This window comes from Phoenix dactylifera, chromosome 12 (assembly GCF_009389715.1).
Source record: "Phoenix dactylifera cultivar Barhee BC4 chromosome 12, palm_55x_up_171113_PBpolish2nd_filt_p, whole genome shotgun sequence".
NCBI classification, from domain to species: domain Eukaryota; kingdom Viridiplantae; phylum Streptophyta; class Magnoliopsida; order Arecales; family Arecaceae; genus Phoenix; species Phoenix dactylifera.
In genome coordinates this window covers 5,815,506-5,831,765 of record NC_052403.1, presented here as the reverse complement: position 1 = coordinate 5,831,765, position 16,260 = coordinate 5,815,506, and the positions used below count along the sequence as shown (strand labels likewise).

Sequence of the window (16,260 nt, the reverse complement as noted above, 5' to 3'; positions counted from 1 at the left end):
AAATGGGAACTGAATCAAATTTTTTCAGTTTTCTCAAATGGAAATCAAACCAAAATTTAAGAAAAAAAAATCAAGAACGAACCGAATGGAAGAGACTGATTTAGGATTCAGGTTGGGTTCACAGCTCAGACGGTATGGGTCTCATCATGGGGCAGCGTTGGCAGCCCGGACCCGCCGGTCTTTTACCATCGTCAGGGCCGATAAGCATCATAAATAAGGCCTCAGTTGGGGCCCAAAAGATAATGTCGAGGATATCCAGATCTCAGGTACCCTCCTTCATCAGGGCCTCGACCTTGGAGCCACTAAAGGTATCCTTATGAATGTCAAGGACCAGTACCGGTGTCCTTATGAATGTCCTTCCAAAGGGGCTTGCTAAAGTATTCTCAAACGAAGAAGGTTCCCACGGGCTAAAGTCACCGTATATCTCGGCTCCACGGTACGTACTTTGTTCCGCTAAGGATCCCAACTGCCGAGGAAATCTCTGAGCTCAGCTTTGGTTTGGGAGTCGGGGTGGGTCTTCCCATGAGACTCCTGAATAGAGTCAGCTGCCACCGCTCCAGAGTCTTGGTCAGCCTCCTAGGGTTGGTCATCTATGGTGCTGACTTGGAGTTTATATATATATATATATATATATATATATATATATATATATATATATATATATATATATGTACAATGGCAACTCACACCATACGCAAGTTAAAAATCAAAAGTCTATGAAAGAGTGGAGAGTAGACTCCGTGCTCTCCTAACGAAATTCTTCTGATTAGTGCACCGTATAGGAAGCAACTCAGTCTGCCGCATAGAAGGCGACCTAGTCGACCGCACTGTCCGCCTTCCGATAGATATGGCACTGACTTGGATCTTTGCAAGCCACACCACCAAAGTCATTCTAGATAAACATGCCGCTCGATGATAATATTTTAGGTCAATAGCCCGTTGACTATCATGGCTACATAGCTTTGTCAACTCCTAGAACTGTAAGCTCGATTTATGCCGAAGTTGTCATTTTGACCTGTTCTCAAGATCAAATTGATGAATATACACCACATCAGATACAATAATATTCTTACTTTTCATACAACTAAATCACATATGATAATATAACATGACGGCTTCGCAAACCCTAATCATCCAATGCCATTCACAAACAAGAAGTAAGGTACATAACCGCTATGTCCAAAACAAATTAGTAGATCCCCAATCCGAGATCTCATAGAGTTTATGCCCTTGATTTCTAAGATCCTTAACAAGGTAAAAAAAAAAATAAATTTAGTTGATAAGCATACCCTTCACTTTGTAGAATGTCTACTCCACGATCTAAAACATTTTGTAGAGAAGGAGAGACAGGGTGCATCTTGTATTTAGAAATCCTAAATTTCCAACGAACGCGTCCTTTGTTCTCCGCTGTTCCTTTCCGCATTATAATCTCTACCTACTGATCACGGCGCTGCGCTCTCGCTCTCTCTCCCAGCTCTCGGCAAACTCTCCGTCCTCTCTTCATCTCCTCTTCAAAAAGCCCTGGGATCGGCCGCCCAACGGGCGGATCCGGCCGTCCGGTCGCCGGAATCGAGCTCGCCCCCCATGGACACGGTCCAGGTCTCGTCGCCGCCCCGGACTGTCGAGGAGATCTACAAAGACTACAGCGGCCGCCGTGCTGCCGTCATCGGCGCCCTCACCACCGGTCTTCCCTTCCTCCTCCTCCTCCTCTCTTAATCTCTTCTTTCCCTCAACCCCTGCGACTTTTTTTTTTAAAATTCTTTTCTGATGATTTGTTGGATCCGTTCTCCTCTCAGATGTCGATGAGTTCTATACGCTGTGCGATCCAGGTGAGTCTTTGTTAAGATCGGTAGAAGTATGATATTGGGGTTGTTTTGGTGTTGAATTTGGTTCCTGGAATCGAGGGATTTAGCTGTGCTTGGATTTAACGCAGAGAAGGAGAACTTGTGCTTGTACGGGCACCCCGGGGGGATGTGGGAGGTAACGCTGCCGGCGGAGGAGGTGCCGCCGGAGATGCCGGAGCCTGCGCTCGGGATCAACTTCGCGAGGGACGGGATGGACCGGAAGGACTGGCTCTCGCTGGTGGCGGTGCACAGCGACTCGTGGCTCCTCTCCGTCGCCTTCTTCTTCGGAGCCCGCTTCAATGGCAACGAGAGGTCAGCCGGGGGCTTCTATTTTTCATCATCATCGTTATTTTTAACTTAGGGCTCTAGGTTTCGATAGTTTCTCTGTCGTAGTTCCAAGATCAGTTGAATGATTTCGTGCTTTTCTTCTTTCATCTCATTTTTGCAAATCGATATTTTCTTGATTTCTTTGGATATTTATAGAGTATGCCTTATTGCATGTGATTACGGAGGAAGAAGGAACAGTCATGCATAACTCTGGCTCTAGACCGAGGCTAGGGATGCAGAGTCTGATTGCTGGATTTGGGGTAGTTTGATTTGAATGGGGATATGAAAACTGATCATCCTTCCGCCCTCAACTCAAGTTCTTGTCCAAGAATGTAAATCAAAATTCAGATCTTCTTTGCTGATTTTAGCTTTCTGAATGTTATCATTGAGATAGGTTATCAATTTGTAGAGAGTCTGCTTTCCTTAGTGAAAAACGTATGCCGGATGATGATTGCAAATAAAGCTATTAGCTTGTGATTTTATCCAAAGAGAGGCTGCAAAATCCTATATTTTTTCTAAATGATCCTCTCTCCATTCTTAAAAAAATGTTAACAATATTTAGCTTTCTTGGAGAGTGTATAGGTTCCTCTAGTAATGATATGGATTTCATGTGATGAGTATGGAGGGACTTAGTAATTTTTTGTTGATGAAGCATTAAATTTTCTTGCGATGATTATAATTGGCTTTCTTAAATGTCCCCATTGGTGGTTCTTCTTATTGGAAGACATTTGGATATGAGAAGTGGTTGAATTTTAAAGAAAGGTCAATTTTCATTGTAATTAGATTAGAAAGGTCCACAGCATTAGTAACCATAATGGCATACTGTGGAATATTAAATATTTCAGAGCATAAAGGATGTTCAGATTATAGAGGAGACCAAAAAGATGTTTGGGGGTGCTAGGTATAAAATTATAGCCTGTAGAAAAAATATTATCATTGGGCTTAGGAAAAAAAGGAAATAGATCGCACTAAGATGCTACAGCTGAAAGACTGCAACAATTGTAATATTATGTTCTTTCACAATATAGATGCAAGAAGATAAAGACAATTTATTGGTCAAGGATAGTAAATTGAAGATCCAAAGGAAGTTGAAACAATTTAAATATTTGCAAATGAAACATGTTTTTTGACAGAAAAAGGATGGTATACTTTGTTTTCAAACTTTGTCTTTCACAAAATATATATGATGAAGCTCAAAAAGTATTAGCATAATTAGAATGAAATCAAGTGAGTAGGAAGTGAGAATAATGATATGAAATAAGAGAAAATCTAGGAACTCAACTACTTGATTTGTTGATCGACATAAATCTGTTGAGCAAAATCTTTGCTTATTCCTTTGTAGAAGTTCTCTTTGATGTTGTGCTACACGCCTCTCTACAATTGATAGGCAAATCTTGATGTTGCGGATATTATTTTTTGTTGTGTTCTTGATGACCATGTGAAGGACTTCATGGTGTTTCTAAAGCGGAAATATTGGTTAAGCTTTGTTTCACAATTTTCCCTTTTTTTATAAAAATAATTTCCAGTTTGCTGAGAAAAGAAACATGAAAGGCAGTCATTTTTTCTTTTTTAACAACTAAATATAAAAGCATAGTGAATACCAGAAAATGCAAGACAAGTGATTAAGGCTGTTGGAGGAAGATAGGTTTTGTAGATTAGGGCACTGATGCAAAAGAGAAAAGGGGAAAAAACTTTTCAGAACATAAAGTGGTATAAATTTCTTGGGCAAATAGGGCCTAGTCGACCCCATTAGTTTTCTATGAGAGTAGTGAAACTTGCACATGAAGATCATTAGAAAGGGAAGAAGGAGCCCGTGTTGACTGAAACTCATATCAAACAATCTGTCTAGTTTCCTTCCATGAAGAGTAATAGATCCAGATAGCCCGCTTCACTCAACAGTTCTTGAACTCTCCTCTCCCTCTTACATGCCATATCCCTTCCCTTCCTCCCCTCCTGCAGCTCTAACCTCAGCTTTACCATGTCTCTTTTATGCCCATAATTACGTAAACTATGGTCTGGAGTTAAATTCCATGTAATATAGAAATGGAGCTAGAGAGAGAGTTGTTTTATTTGAATTGTTACAGGTTTTCCTGGGTCATTATGTAAATATGAATAAGGGAGGGTGTTGTTCGCAGATATGTGATAATGCAGGGTTTTATATGCAACCTCTCACCAAAAAAAGGGGCCAGTTTCTTAAAGAAATTTGCATCTATGATACCTTCTTACCCCCAGGTATGTCTAGTCAAATATTGGACCATCTGAAAAGAGTTGAAATCTAACGGTGATGGGAGATTAGATGGATATTTGCAATTGTTTTCTCCCTAGGATTATGCTTCTTGAGGGTATTCCAAGTATTATGTTTCCCAAGGATTTTGTTCTTTGAAGGAATGTCTCCAAATAATTGATATAAATGGAAGATTAGTAGAGATGTGGTATTCCCCCTGATCCCCCATTATATGTTGAGAAATTGCTTACAAGAATTATGTTACATGTGGTTTTAGGGATTATGACTCTTGATCATTGTTTGCTGATTATTACATTCTCGAGGATTGTCTTTCGAGCATTATGAAAGTCAACATCATAAAAACAATCCTATTATGGTATTCTTCACAATTAATCATTTTAAGTTCTTTATAGTTGACATGAAAGTTCTCATGCTGCTAACCATTAGCCATATGTAGGGGTTGCCTGTTAGCTGTCAATTTGAACCCAATAACATATGCTGTGTTGTGCATGTTTAGGAAGGTTGTAAATTGTTGAAAGTACTAAAGCTCAAAATTTGCAGACCATTGGCACCAGAAAATTTCTAATTGTTAATAGAAAAACGCTAGCATCACACCAAGATGTCCCACAACAGAATCGCATAGCTGATGTTGTGCGTTTCTATTTCTCCCTTTTGGACTTATACCCTGCATGCAGCTAAACAGCGGAGCAATTGGAAGGTTCCACATCAACTGCATAATATATTTATTTTATTGGTTGAGGATTTTGTCTTATCAAATCATTCCATTGTTAAACTGTAAACACTAGCATGTAGAGTTGGCAATTCAAAAAGGGTGTCAGTTTATATTTTCATTTTCTTGTTCTTAGGGTTTTCCTTGAATACAATTTCAGAATGGACTAGAATATATGTAAACATAATAATGCAAAATGAATGTCACCACAACTTAAGAAATAAAACCAAGATGGTAGTACTTAAAGTATGCCTTGGGGAAAGTTAAGCATGTTGAAGTTGTTGCTAGTTGAATTCAGAAACTTGTTAATGATCTGTGATGATGCTTTAGGTCACCCTGTATTTTGTTTTTGCTTATGAAGCTCGATCCTTGAGGTGTTCTTTTCCGCGAAAATGATGATCTATGGAGATCCTTCAATTCTGATCCTTGAGTTCATCTGATATTTCTTTGAATGATGGTTTATGGTGATCCTTCAGGTCGTTTGATATTTTCTAACAGTGGTCTATGGCTGTCATTCAGATCATCTAATATTTTCTCACTTATTGTTATTCTTCGGCGATCCTCAAGATTGTCAAATGTTTTTCTAATGATGGTTTGTTGTGACCATTTACTTTGCTAATATGGCTTTAGCAGTCGCTAGGGGCCTTTATATGTGATGATAGATGGTATTTATTGTGCTTGAGATGTGTAAGTTCCAAGCTTTTGCTTCTTCAGTTCCTTTTGTGTTAGATTCAAAATATTGCAACCATGGCAGTGAAAGCAACAATATAGACAAACAAATTTGAATTACTTGAATGGTTGTTCCATGTTCTCTGGACAATGTGTTTGTCCAGTGTACCTGGTAACAGGTTCTCCAAGGATCCAACCCTTCATTTAACTTGACGTGGAACATGTAAAATTGGCTTGTAGGTTGAAGATCAGATGTTACAGGTAAGAAATGTCTTTCAGTAGCAGCTTCGAAAGAGGTGGTGGGAAATATTTGAACGGTCTTGACTTTCAATTATATCTGTTTTGTGCTGGACTATAAAGATTTGAATAACCATTTTGACTTTTTCTTCCTTTTTTTTGGTGGTGTGGGGCACTATTTCCAGTTTACTCAATTTGTGACCTTCATTTCATGCTTTAGTGCTTGCCTGATAACTAAGGTAGTTCTCCTTTTTCTTTATTCCCTAGTTTGAATCATGTTCTTATCTCATGCTTGGAAAGGTTGTCCCTCTTTGGATTCTGCAATAACATGGGAGTTGCAATATTGTTGTGACATGTGATAAAGAGCTGATTGAGATGGATTGGATAAACTTAGCTGTCATGGCACACTTCCTTTTGGAGATCATTCATATGTGTCAAGTTGTTACTAGTGGACAGGACACGAGAAACTTAAGTGGGAGTTGCAGAAAGAATTTGACAAATCTTATTTTGATAGGGTATTTAGCCATTGATTGCACCAATAATTAAGGATTTCTATGACCAACCATGGTGTCATAGTTTCTAGTTTCTACTAATTTTTTCTCTTGTTATCCTAATGTTATTGCAATCTTGATTCATTCTTGAAGGTGCTGTTTATGGATTTGAACGGTTTTTCACCAATTGTGGGTCATGTGTTTTGCTACGACTTGTTACTGCTACTTTGATGTCATTTTTGAGAAGGCTTCAAACTTGGAAAAGTATGCCGTCACTGCCTCACCATCATGTTAACAAAATCTTTAAAATAAGTTCCTAGGATCTCAATTGAGATGTTAGAAGTATTACTTCACAATTTATTGTTGATGGTAGTACTTTTGATAAGAGGTGATCAATTTCAATATTTTCTCGACTATATATAACATTTTGATGCATAACAATGCAAATCTTTGCCTTTTTTTACCCTTTATTAAGGTAGGGGTCGGAGCGGGTATTTGGAAAAACTTGTGATGAGGGCAATTGGATTTTTTCTAGTTGATGATTAAGAGAAAGGAATTTGAAAGTGACTGGAAAAGTGTAAATATAGTTTCATCTTCAGTGTTAGTCAGGGTTGGAGGAAGAGGCGGAAGGGTTTGGTGAAAAGTGTATAGAATGAGATGCATGGAAAGGAGGAAAATGATAGTAACTAATAAGGAAATAAGGAAGAAAAAAATAGGAGGAAAAGGGTGAATTTCCTTTTTTTGATTTATGTAATAGGATTAAGAAAATGCTTATTTAAAAGATTCAGAGTTTAAAACAATACTGATGAGTTGATGGTCTCTTAGATGCAGAAAATCATGCCAGATAATGGGGCAATATATCAGTTGTCAGAGATAAATAGGGGAATATTTGTGTTTTATAACAGTATATTTGGTGATCCCAACTCCCAAGGCTAAGATGAATTAGTCGATTGATTACTTTAGAATCTTGGCATGGAAGCTGGTTTGAAAAGTCTGAATTTTAAACAGCTATCGGAAGTTATGCAATTGTAGGGCCCTTGTAATGTCAAGAGTGGTTGTGTAGAAGCAAAATTTCTTGTTTATATATTTACTTATTTATTTATTTGATTTATATAAATTGCTGTATGCTATAGAGTTATATAAGTAGGAAGCTGGATCTACTAAGAAGTATGTGGACACAGTAATACTTCATGTCTTGATAGGATTAATAATAGTTTTCTTGTTTTAGTTAAATAATTATTTGGTTTTTAAAGATGATTACAACTGTGCAATAATTTAACATGATGGATTGTAGTTTCTCTTGAGAGAAGCATGTTGGCAATACCTGATAATTGGGACAAAAGGAGACTTGTGAAAACATCAGGAATTTGAAACGAGAATGTGGCATTTGGTTCATGAATTCCACGACACAATTTTGGGTTGCAGTTTGTTTCCACATATGACTAGAACATGCCATATTCGAGGCATGTGGTGTAGAGACAGACAAACCCCTGAGTGGATCTTCACACACTGCTCAAGACTTTTACTTTTTATAGTAGAATGGATGAAACTTTGTCTGAGTTCGCTCAAAATTGATTTGATTCAGATATCTGTGCCCTTATTTGTGTTGTAATGTAGCCTGACCATCATAGTGCTAACTGCTAAGTTGCTTTTTGGTGAAGTACAATTGATAGGACTTCGTTTAGAAACATATCAACATTGAAAGACATGATGGGTTAGACATTCTAGTGATGTTAGCAGTCAGCTGGCTAGCTGCATCTTTTTCATGCTTTTGTTGAGCTTTCAAGCTAATTTTCTTTTTCTTGTTTTTTGGTAGAAAGCTGAATGGGACTCCAAAAGCATGAGTAAAACTTGTGTACATCTTTCTGATAGTCGGACAGGTTCTCTAATATTGTTATTTTGGATTGCCACCAAAAACTGTAACATTTTTAGAACTCTTGGAAAAGAAATTACAGAACTTTAAGAGGAAAATAAAACAAAACAACAATTCACAGCTTTCCAGTCAAAATTCTACTAAGTTACTGATGAACCATAACATTGAGTGCTATGTTTCAAATAAGTTTAGCATCCACATACTTGGAGGTAGAAAAAAAACTACAGAATTTGAGAGGAAAATGAAACAAAAGAACAAATCACAACTTTCCAGTCAAAATTCTACTAAGTTATTGATGAACTAAAACATTGAGTGCTATGTTTCAAATAAGTTTAGCATCCACATACTTGTCTACCTCCAGCTAAAGTTGCAGGTATGTATCATACTTGGTTGTGACCATGAGTGCATTTAGATATTCTCACAAAATAACTGATATCTTATACTTTACTGTCAGGATCTACAGCAAACTTGCCTTGTCTGAAAAAGCAGATAGCAAGCCATGTCTACTTTCTTCGTCCCACTGCTACTATATTATTTAACTATGTTGTGCATTTTGCATGTAAAACTGCATTTCTATAGAAGAAATAAATTCTCCTCTGTAATGTGATCCCAAGCATGCTTTCGAGAGTATATCTGCATGTAACATGCTCAATTATTTCAGTGATCTAATGATAATTAAGCAGCCCTGTTCACTTTTTATTTGGGAAGGAATTTGCTGTAAGTATGCCTTGTTTCCCCCCTTTAATAATTCAGTTTTTAAATTTTTGATATCATGTAAACTGTACTTCATTAATTTAGTGTTTAATAAGTTACAGATACACAGTAGTTGTTATATCATAATATTTTTCAAACACGGTTATGCACATATAGTGCTGATTTTGCAGTTCTGAGTCCACCTTACTTAAGGAGTCTGGCAAATCCCCTTGCACTCAATCTAGTTAAACTTGTACAATCTTCCACCAGTGGGAGGCCTCTTTACTGAAGAATGTATTATTTATGTGTGACACAATGCAAATGAACCTTGTCCCATCCTGATGAAATGAGCTATAGAGCACAAATTTAAATCAAGAAAGCTCTAGAAAAGGATTGGGCAATTTTATAACCAGCTGTCCTGATGCTGAACCTCCTTGAACCTATCATGCTGGCTACACAACATGAAACATGACCAAGATGAATAATTGAATATGGCCACAAGCATTTTTGTGGGAACTAAGTATCAGCAATCTTTAAGTTTCAGCAAGCCACTGTGAATAGCCAATAACATTTTAGACCAATATAACAAGAGTATTGCTAAACTAATATGGATCCACCATGAAGATTCAGAGTTAAGTGCCTGAAAGCTTTTGCTTATAAAGGGATACTCGACATCCAGGCAATCCCCTAGACAGGCACTAACCTTTTTCAGGATCATTTGACTGAAACAATGCTAGTTTAGTATTTTTCATGATAAAAAAGTAAGGCCGAGATGAGCATTACTCAATGATCATCAATTTCTAGATAAGGATCCCAATGACCATATTTTATTAATCTAAATTTGTTGAATGATCTCTACATAACTCCTGAATATGGCATTATTAGCTATCATGCTGGGACAACATATGTTTGGATCAGAATTTTCCTTGTGGCAGTATGCAATAACTTGACTGCCTGGTTACTCTGTTACTTTTTGTTTATTTATTTTCTGACTGCCACCCTTGTTGACACGGCCCTCATATATTTGTTAATAATTTTTTCATGTCTATCTTGATTCTTAAGATTTAGTAGCATAAGAAAAGTATTTTTCTAGTGGTACCTGAATTTAAATATATAATAACAGTTTCATTAATATTTCTTATAGGTCTAGCCTTATGCTGCTTCTTTTGTTGTTTTTAAAAAAGGTCAGATTCAAATTTAGATTATCTATATGAGATTTATACGGGAGAAGGAATCGGTCTCAGAAAATCAGCATTTGGTGGGTTTAACTCTAATTCATGGGGATTGGCGCTAAACATAAAGCTGTAGCTTGTATATCATATAGTTGACCATTTCTGAAGATTAACTAATATCAGTTTAACATATAAATAGGTTATTCCTAAATAAAATATGCGGCTGTCAATTCAGTAGTTTATTTTCCACAAGAATATATGTGGCTTTTGCACTTGCAGCTGATGAAGCAGAGCCTGATCAGCTTGACCTCAAGTTTTTGTTGAAAGCAATCTGCAACAGTCAACTGCAATGAATACTTTCATTACCAAATCTTTCAAATATTTTAGCTTCTGTCCTATGTAATGAGTATTATATTTATAGCAAGCACAAAGAAATTAAAAGTGTTGGGCAGCTGTACAATGTTGCAAAATATTTGTTAGTTAATATGCCAAAAGCATGTTGGACTGACCTTTTGTGCTTATAGATGGTCAGGTGTCAAAATTGCCCCAACTGTTGCTAGTAGATTATCAAGTCAGTTTAGGTTTTTGTGTAACATATATATTTGTAACCTGAGCATTATAATTTGTTTTTTTTTGTTATTGCTGTTATTTAAGTTTCTGGAAGCCTATCTGACCTATGCTGCAGTTTAATGCATATGGCTGCAAGAACTATGGGGGCTGATTCTGTTGTTTTTCAAAACTGACAGAAAACGTTTATTCAGCATGATCAATGAGCTGCCCACTGTATTTGAAGTGGTGACTGATAGGAAACCAGCAAAAGAAAAATCTGGTATGGATAGTGGAAGTAAATCCAGACTCTCAGCAAAGGTAAGGTATTTTTAAAATTACTATTTATTGCTTTTATTCACTTTATGGTGATCAAATTCCTTTTTTGGTTCAGCGATCAAGTGATGGGCAGTTGAAAGCCAATTCAAAAATGGTTGATGAGGAATATGGTGAAGAAGATGATGAACACGGGGAAGCCCTCTGTGGAATTTGTGGTAGCAACTACAGTTCAAATGAGTTCTGGATTGCATGTGATGTATGTGAGAGGTGGTTCCATGGGAAGTGTGTGAAGATAACACCTGCTAAAGCCGAGAATATAAAGCAATACAAATGCCCCAGTTGCAGTTCCAAGAGAGGAAGGCAGTAACTCATTATCTCGTCTTTCTATACAAATGTTGTTTGCCATTATAGTGGTTATACTGCATCCTGATATAAGCTATAGCAACACAGTACCATTCTAGAAAAATGATACTCTCTTTCAATTTCAAGGTGCTTGTCTTTGGACCATAGAATAAAAGACATGGTTAAATACTGTTTTTGTATATAAACTCTATCCTTGAGTATACTTCAACAGTTCTTGTTTTCTTAATGAATCACATTATGTGGATATCTGTCCGCAAACATGGCAAATGTAGCAGGCATGTTTGCCTCAAAGCTGCCTGGTGGTTGTATACAATGCTGAAGCATTTCATGGCTTGCTTTTTTGGTCTTGTGGACTAGAATACATGCAATATGGTCATGGATTTTCTCTCGCAGGCTCTGGTGTGAAAGCACAAGAGAGATGTAGCTAAGAATAACATGGGCAGCCATTTTGTTTTAGTGAGCAAAGCTGGAGATACCCAATAAGTACCAACCCACCAGACCAATGAAGGAAAAACAAAAGCGAAAGAAGGGGTGTGTCACAGGAAAGTCAAAATAGAAACTGGCATCTGTTTTTGTGTTTCTGCATGTGAATGTGGATCTCCACTTAAATTTGGTGCAATTTATGTGATCACCAGGTTTATGCATATTTTACACACTTAAACTTTGATGGAGTAGTGGGCAGGTGGGTTTTGCTAGGGTACTCTGTGATTGTTCAAATTCAGTGTTTTGGTAGTTGGATTTGCCAAAATAAAAGCTTCCGGTGGGATTTGATTGGTGTATCTTGCTTCGCAAATGCCTTGAAAAAATGCATGATGTTATAATTGTTCTAGCTGAGATATAGCTCAAAAACGACTTGCAGTTTTAATTTTTTGTTATAGCATCATGCTGATTTGGCTACTGATTTTGTAATTCAGACTGTTGAGGGTACACATACTGCTTGAAAGAGGACTGCGAGTATGAGATTTTCCTTGAATTTTGATGCCCTTCCGCTGTACATACTCTTTATATTGAGCATATCTATTTTAGGGTTGGATAAGGCAGAGAAGTGTTTTACACATGATTTGTTTAAAAAGTATTTGATTATTGCATGGCAGAGTTGGATTACATTACCAAGTGAATTTGTTCCTGACTATTCTGTCATGGTAGATTCAATATCTTTGTTTTTGGTTCCTGTCTTAATATTTTCCCTCTTATCTATCATTGTACGGCTTGTTTGGTCTGGTGTAAGCGGGCTGAAGTAATTTTGGATCATGTCTTTTAAATGTTCCATTGCTGGAATGAACTTCAGCTCCATGGCAGAAAGCTGGGTGTGCTGCGCATGATGCTTTTCCATGTAACACCAAAGCACCGGAAGCTGGCACAGTTCAGAGATTTTATTGCTAAACAAAAGTTGCAGAGAGCTCCATTCATGCTAAACTACGAATACCATCCTAAATTTTTATTATTTAGAGCTTGTTTGGATAATCCGGTTGAATGCTGAGCCTCCGTTTGCTGGTTCCGGTCGGAAACAGGATTTTTAGTATTGCATAATATAAGGTCTAGTCTAGCTCATGTTAGCCGGATTTAGACCTCACCAGGTTATTAATTTTTTTTGTCTCCCTAGGGGATTCGGGCTGACCCATGCGGAAGCTATTTCTGGGCAACTTCTTGAATATAGGCTTGGCCTGGCCTGTGGTCGGTCCTATGTTCCCGTTGGATTGCACAGGATTAAAGGTTTCTGAGGTCGTAATATATTTTGAGAAACAAAAGCAGGGAGCATTGATGGGGATGCTGTCTCTTTAATATTTGCACCTTTCATGTATTCATCTGCTATTAAAATCATTTTTGGACTATGAAGAACAATTTGAAGAAAATTTATGCCATGGGAGAGACTGATTTATAGCAGCTAGAGGTAAGAAACTCAAATACTTGTGCTTGGCTCCATGGCAGTTCTCCTTTCATGATACATGAAAATGCCGGCTTCGAATCCTTGCTTGCATTACATTGTGCATTAATGCTGGTGTTTAAGTTCTATAAGTCATTGCAGGAAAGATTTGTGTCGGGTATCGGGGCTTAAATATCACAGCTCTGGCTTATATAAGTAAAATAACCTTAAAATATTGACTTAATATGGTACAAACAAAGTGGCTTATATCATTAAATCACTGGTAAAGTCTTCTAGAACATATTTTCCTTCTTGGGAACGTGTTTTGGTTTTTAGCGTATTATGCTTCCTAGAGCAAGTAGCTGCTACTTAACATCTGTAACATAACTTGGTTTACTCCATCTAGCAGATTTGTAAGCAGCAACATGTTGTTGACGCTGGGTGAAGTCTCATGTTGATACGAGAATCCTGGATTCAACCTAGCATTCAGCCAGGCTTCCTACCATCCTAGTTCAGAATTTTTTTTTAAAAAAATAAAGGTTAGGTTTCGGAGAAGAAGAATAGAGCTTATTAAAGTGATGAAAGTTGTTCAAAGATGTAGACAATTGTTTGTTTCATTAAATAACATTAAAAGTCTATTGCATCAGATTTTGCAGTCTCTGAAAGATTTTAAAGCACCATCATCTCCAACAGTCCTCCTCTGGACTACAGCTTGTCAAACTCTGTAAGATGATGCTATCTTGGACATGCTTGCATAGAAATTTCTATGGTATTGACGAATTAATACTGCTCAGGTTGTTTCAGGATTGCTTTCATTGAAGATTTAAAGATCAGAGTTGAACTACAGGGGACATAACCAAAAACTGAATTCACTGGAACTGAGGGGCCTTACCCTGCAGTGATTTCTTAAAACTCTCAGAGGTGTCCAACTTATGGAAATATGGTTCTGATTCAGAACTTATCATCACTAAAGGATCTAAAGTGGCAGTATTTTGATAAGAAAAAAATTGCTTCCAGATATTCGAAGCACCCAATCATGTTAGTCAATACATGAGATGCCTCATTTGGAAGCATGTCCTTCAGGAGGCAAAGAGCAACCAAGGACAAATTGCAGCCTTAATTTGTTAACTTTGTCAGCTCGATTTAAATATATATGAGAGTTGCCAGATTGTTGAACTTGGATCTGGAATAGGTTCATAAAGAATCTTTTGAGACCTTGTGATCTGAATAGGTTCATAAAGAACCTTGTCATTGTACAGTTTGCGGTGAGTTGAATGCAGTGATCACTTGCAAGCAAATATTGAAATGACGTTTGCCACAAGTTGCTTTTATGGGAGAAAATCTTCCCATTGAAGTGGCATGATTCTTGCGCTGATTCTATTACACGGCTTTGGTGTCTAATTTATGTGAAAGGTTTATTAAACAAATTTGGGAAAATTTGTTCCGGATCACAAACTTGCTGATTCTATTACCATGAGTTGAATCCACTACAAAGGTTTGCAGGCTTAGTTCCATGGTTTAGACCAGCCATATATATGTTGCTCAAGTTGATACAGATCACAGTGGTTTATTAAGTATTTGGCAAAATAAACTCAACTTACACAAATTTCTAATGATCCGAGTGGATTGGTAACAAAGACATTAAATAATATTATATAAATGAAAATATAAATAATTATATTATGTGTCTGTGTGTGTGTATAATCTGTTAAATAGATACTCTTGTTTAGATACAAGTTTGTATATTTTTGTATTACATATATCACAATTTATGAGATGGCACCTGGGTGCATCAAATAATTTTAAAGATAGTCTAAAGTTGTAGTAAAATAATTTGCTTAATATTTGATTTCTACCCGATATCCTATCCTTTTTCTGTCCAGTATTAGATATGGGTATATAGTTTTAATTGGATTTAAATTGGAATTCGGATATGGATATGATCAAACCCAACTTGAACCTGGCACCCCTACCTGTATTACTGTAGTATCTCTCAAACCTTTTCTTGCTCAAATCTTCAATACAGTAAAATTGCATTTAAACTCCTACGACTTAGCAATAAGTATGTAAGTCCCTCCTCTGGACCTACCTTTTGTACCGATCCGGTCAAGCCTCGAAACTGGGCTGGGAAATTACGGTTAAACCCCTAAATTAGAAGTATTGTACTTAAGGTCCCGTTTTGGTAAAACGTTGGTGCATTTTGTGCTGCAGTCCCGCTGCACACCAAGGCTATATACTTCAAACTCATGTCATAGTAAAATTATACTCGAGCCCCTATAAATTAACTATTATATTTATATTCTCCTATTTTGATAAAAATCATCACTTGTTTTGATTTTTTTTGTTTGTTTTTTGATGAAAAGGGAGGCCAAAGCCATCCAAATTTATTTAAAGAGGAAGTGTTTATGATACAGATATACAAGATTAAAAGGAAGGAAGAAGTCTGTTACAGAGAATTCAGCAAAGAACTTCCAGTATAAAAAGATTCAGCAACCAAGAGGGAAGTAGGTTGGGAGGATCTCACTTAAATATAAGAAGAGGAATCCATCAGGAGATTAGCAGCGTTTGAACAACAAGATCTTATCCTTCTATGCAAGGTGCATAGAACTAATTAAACAGCTTCCAATCAAAGGGACACCAATTAAAGTCTGAAAATTTTGGTGGTTTGAACTAGTTCACACATGAAGTACCAAAACTGGTTCAAAAGTTATGATATATAAAGTAGATTTTCTTAACTTGCGGTCCCTCTGTAAAACCGTATGGAACAATAAGGAGCTGTGGACTGGTTTTTTAATTTCCAGTCCCTCCCCCATTCATCACCATATTTGTTTCCTCCCTTTTAACATTTACCAAGATGTGCTTGTATCTACCCTCCCCACGACCATCTCCTAGGTGAACTTTTTCCTCTTCCTTTCTATTAATTTGATATGTTACCCTTCTCGGAGTTG

The 16,260-nt window shown here is 37.1% G+C and overlaps 1 protein-coding gene across 1 annotated transcript; it reads left to right on the top strand.

Annotated features, from left to right (window-relative positions):
* Nucleotides 1–1,334: 1,334 nt before the first annotated feature.
* Nucleotides 1,335–11,708, top strand: LOC103718121 (PHD finger protein ALFIN-LIKE 1-like). The gene is made up of 5 exons (XM_008806795.4): nt 1,335–1,684; nt 1,797–1,829; nt 1,934–2,156; nt 11,007–11,127; nt 11,201–11,708. Exons 1-5 carry the CDS (start codon nt 1,585–1,587, stop codon nt 11,450–11,452), a joined length of 729 nt encoding a protein of 242 aa, XP_008805017.1. The 5' UTR covers nt 1,335–1,584; the 3' UTR covers nt 11,453–11,708.
* The last annotated feature ends 4,552 nt before the right edge of the window (nt 11,709–16,260 follow it).

Coding starts and splice junctions, on each gene's coding strand:
- LOC103718121 (XM_008806795.4), top strand. CDS start 1,585: ATGGACACGGTCCAGGTCTCGTCGCCGCCCCGGACTGTCGAGGAGATC. Junction 1,685..1,796: donor CATCGGCGCCCTCACCACCG/GTCTTCCCTTCC, acceptor TTCTCCTCTCAG/ATGTCGATGAGTTCTATACG. Junction 2,157..11,006: donor CGCTTCAATGGCAACGAGAG/GTCAGCCGGGGG, acceptor CAAAACTGACAG/AAAACGTTTATTCAGCATGA.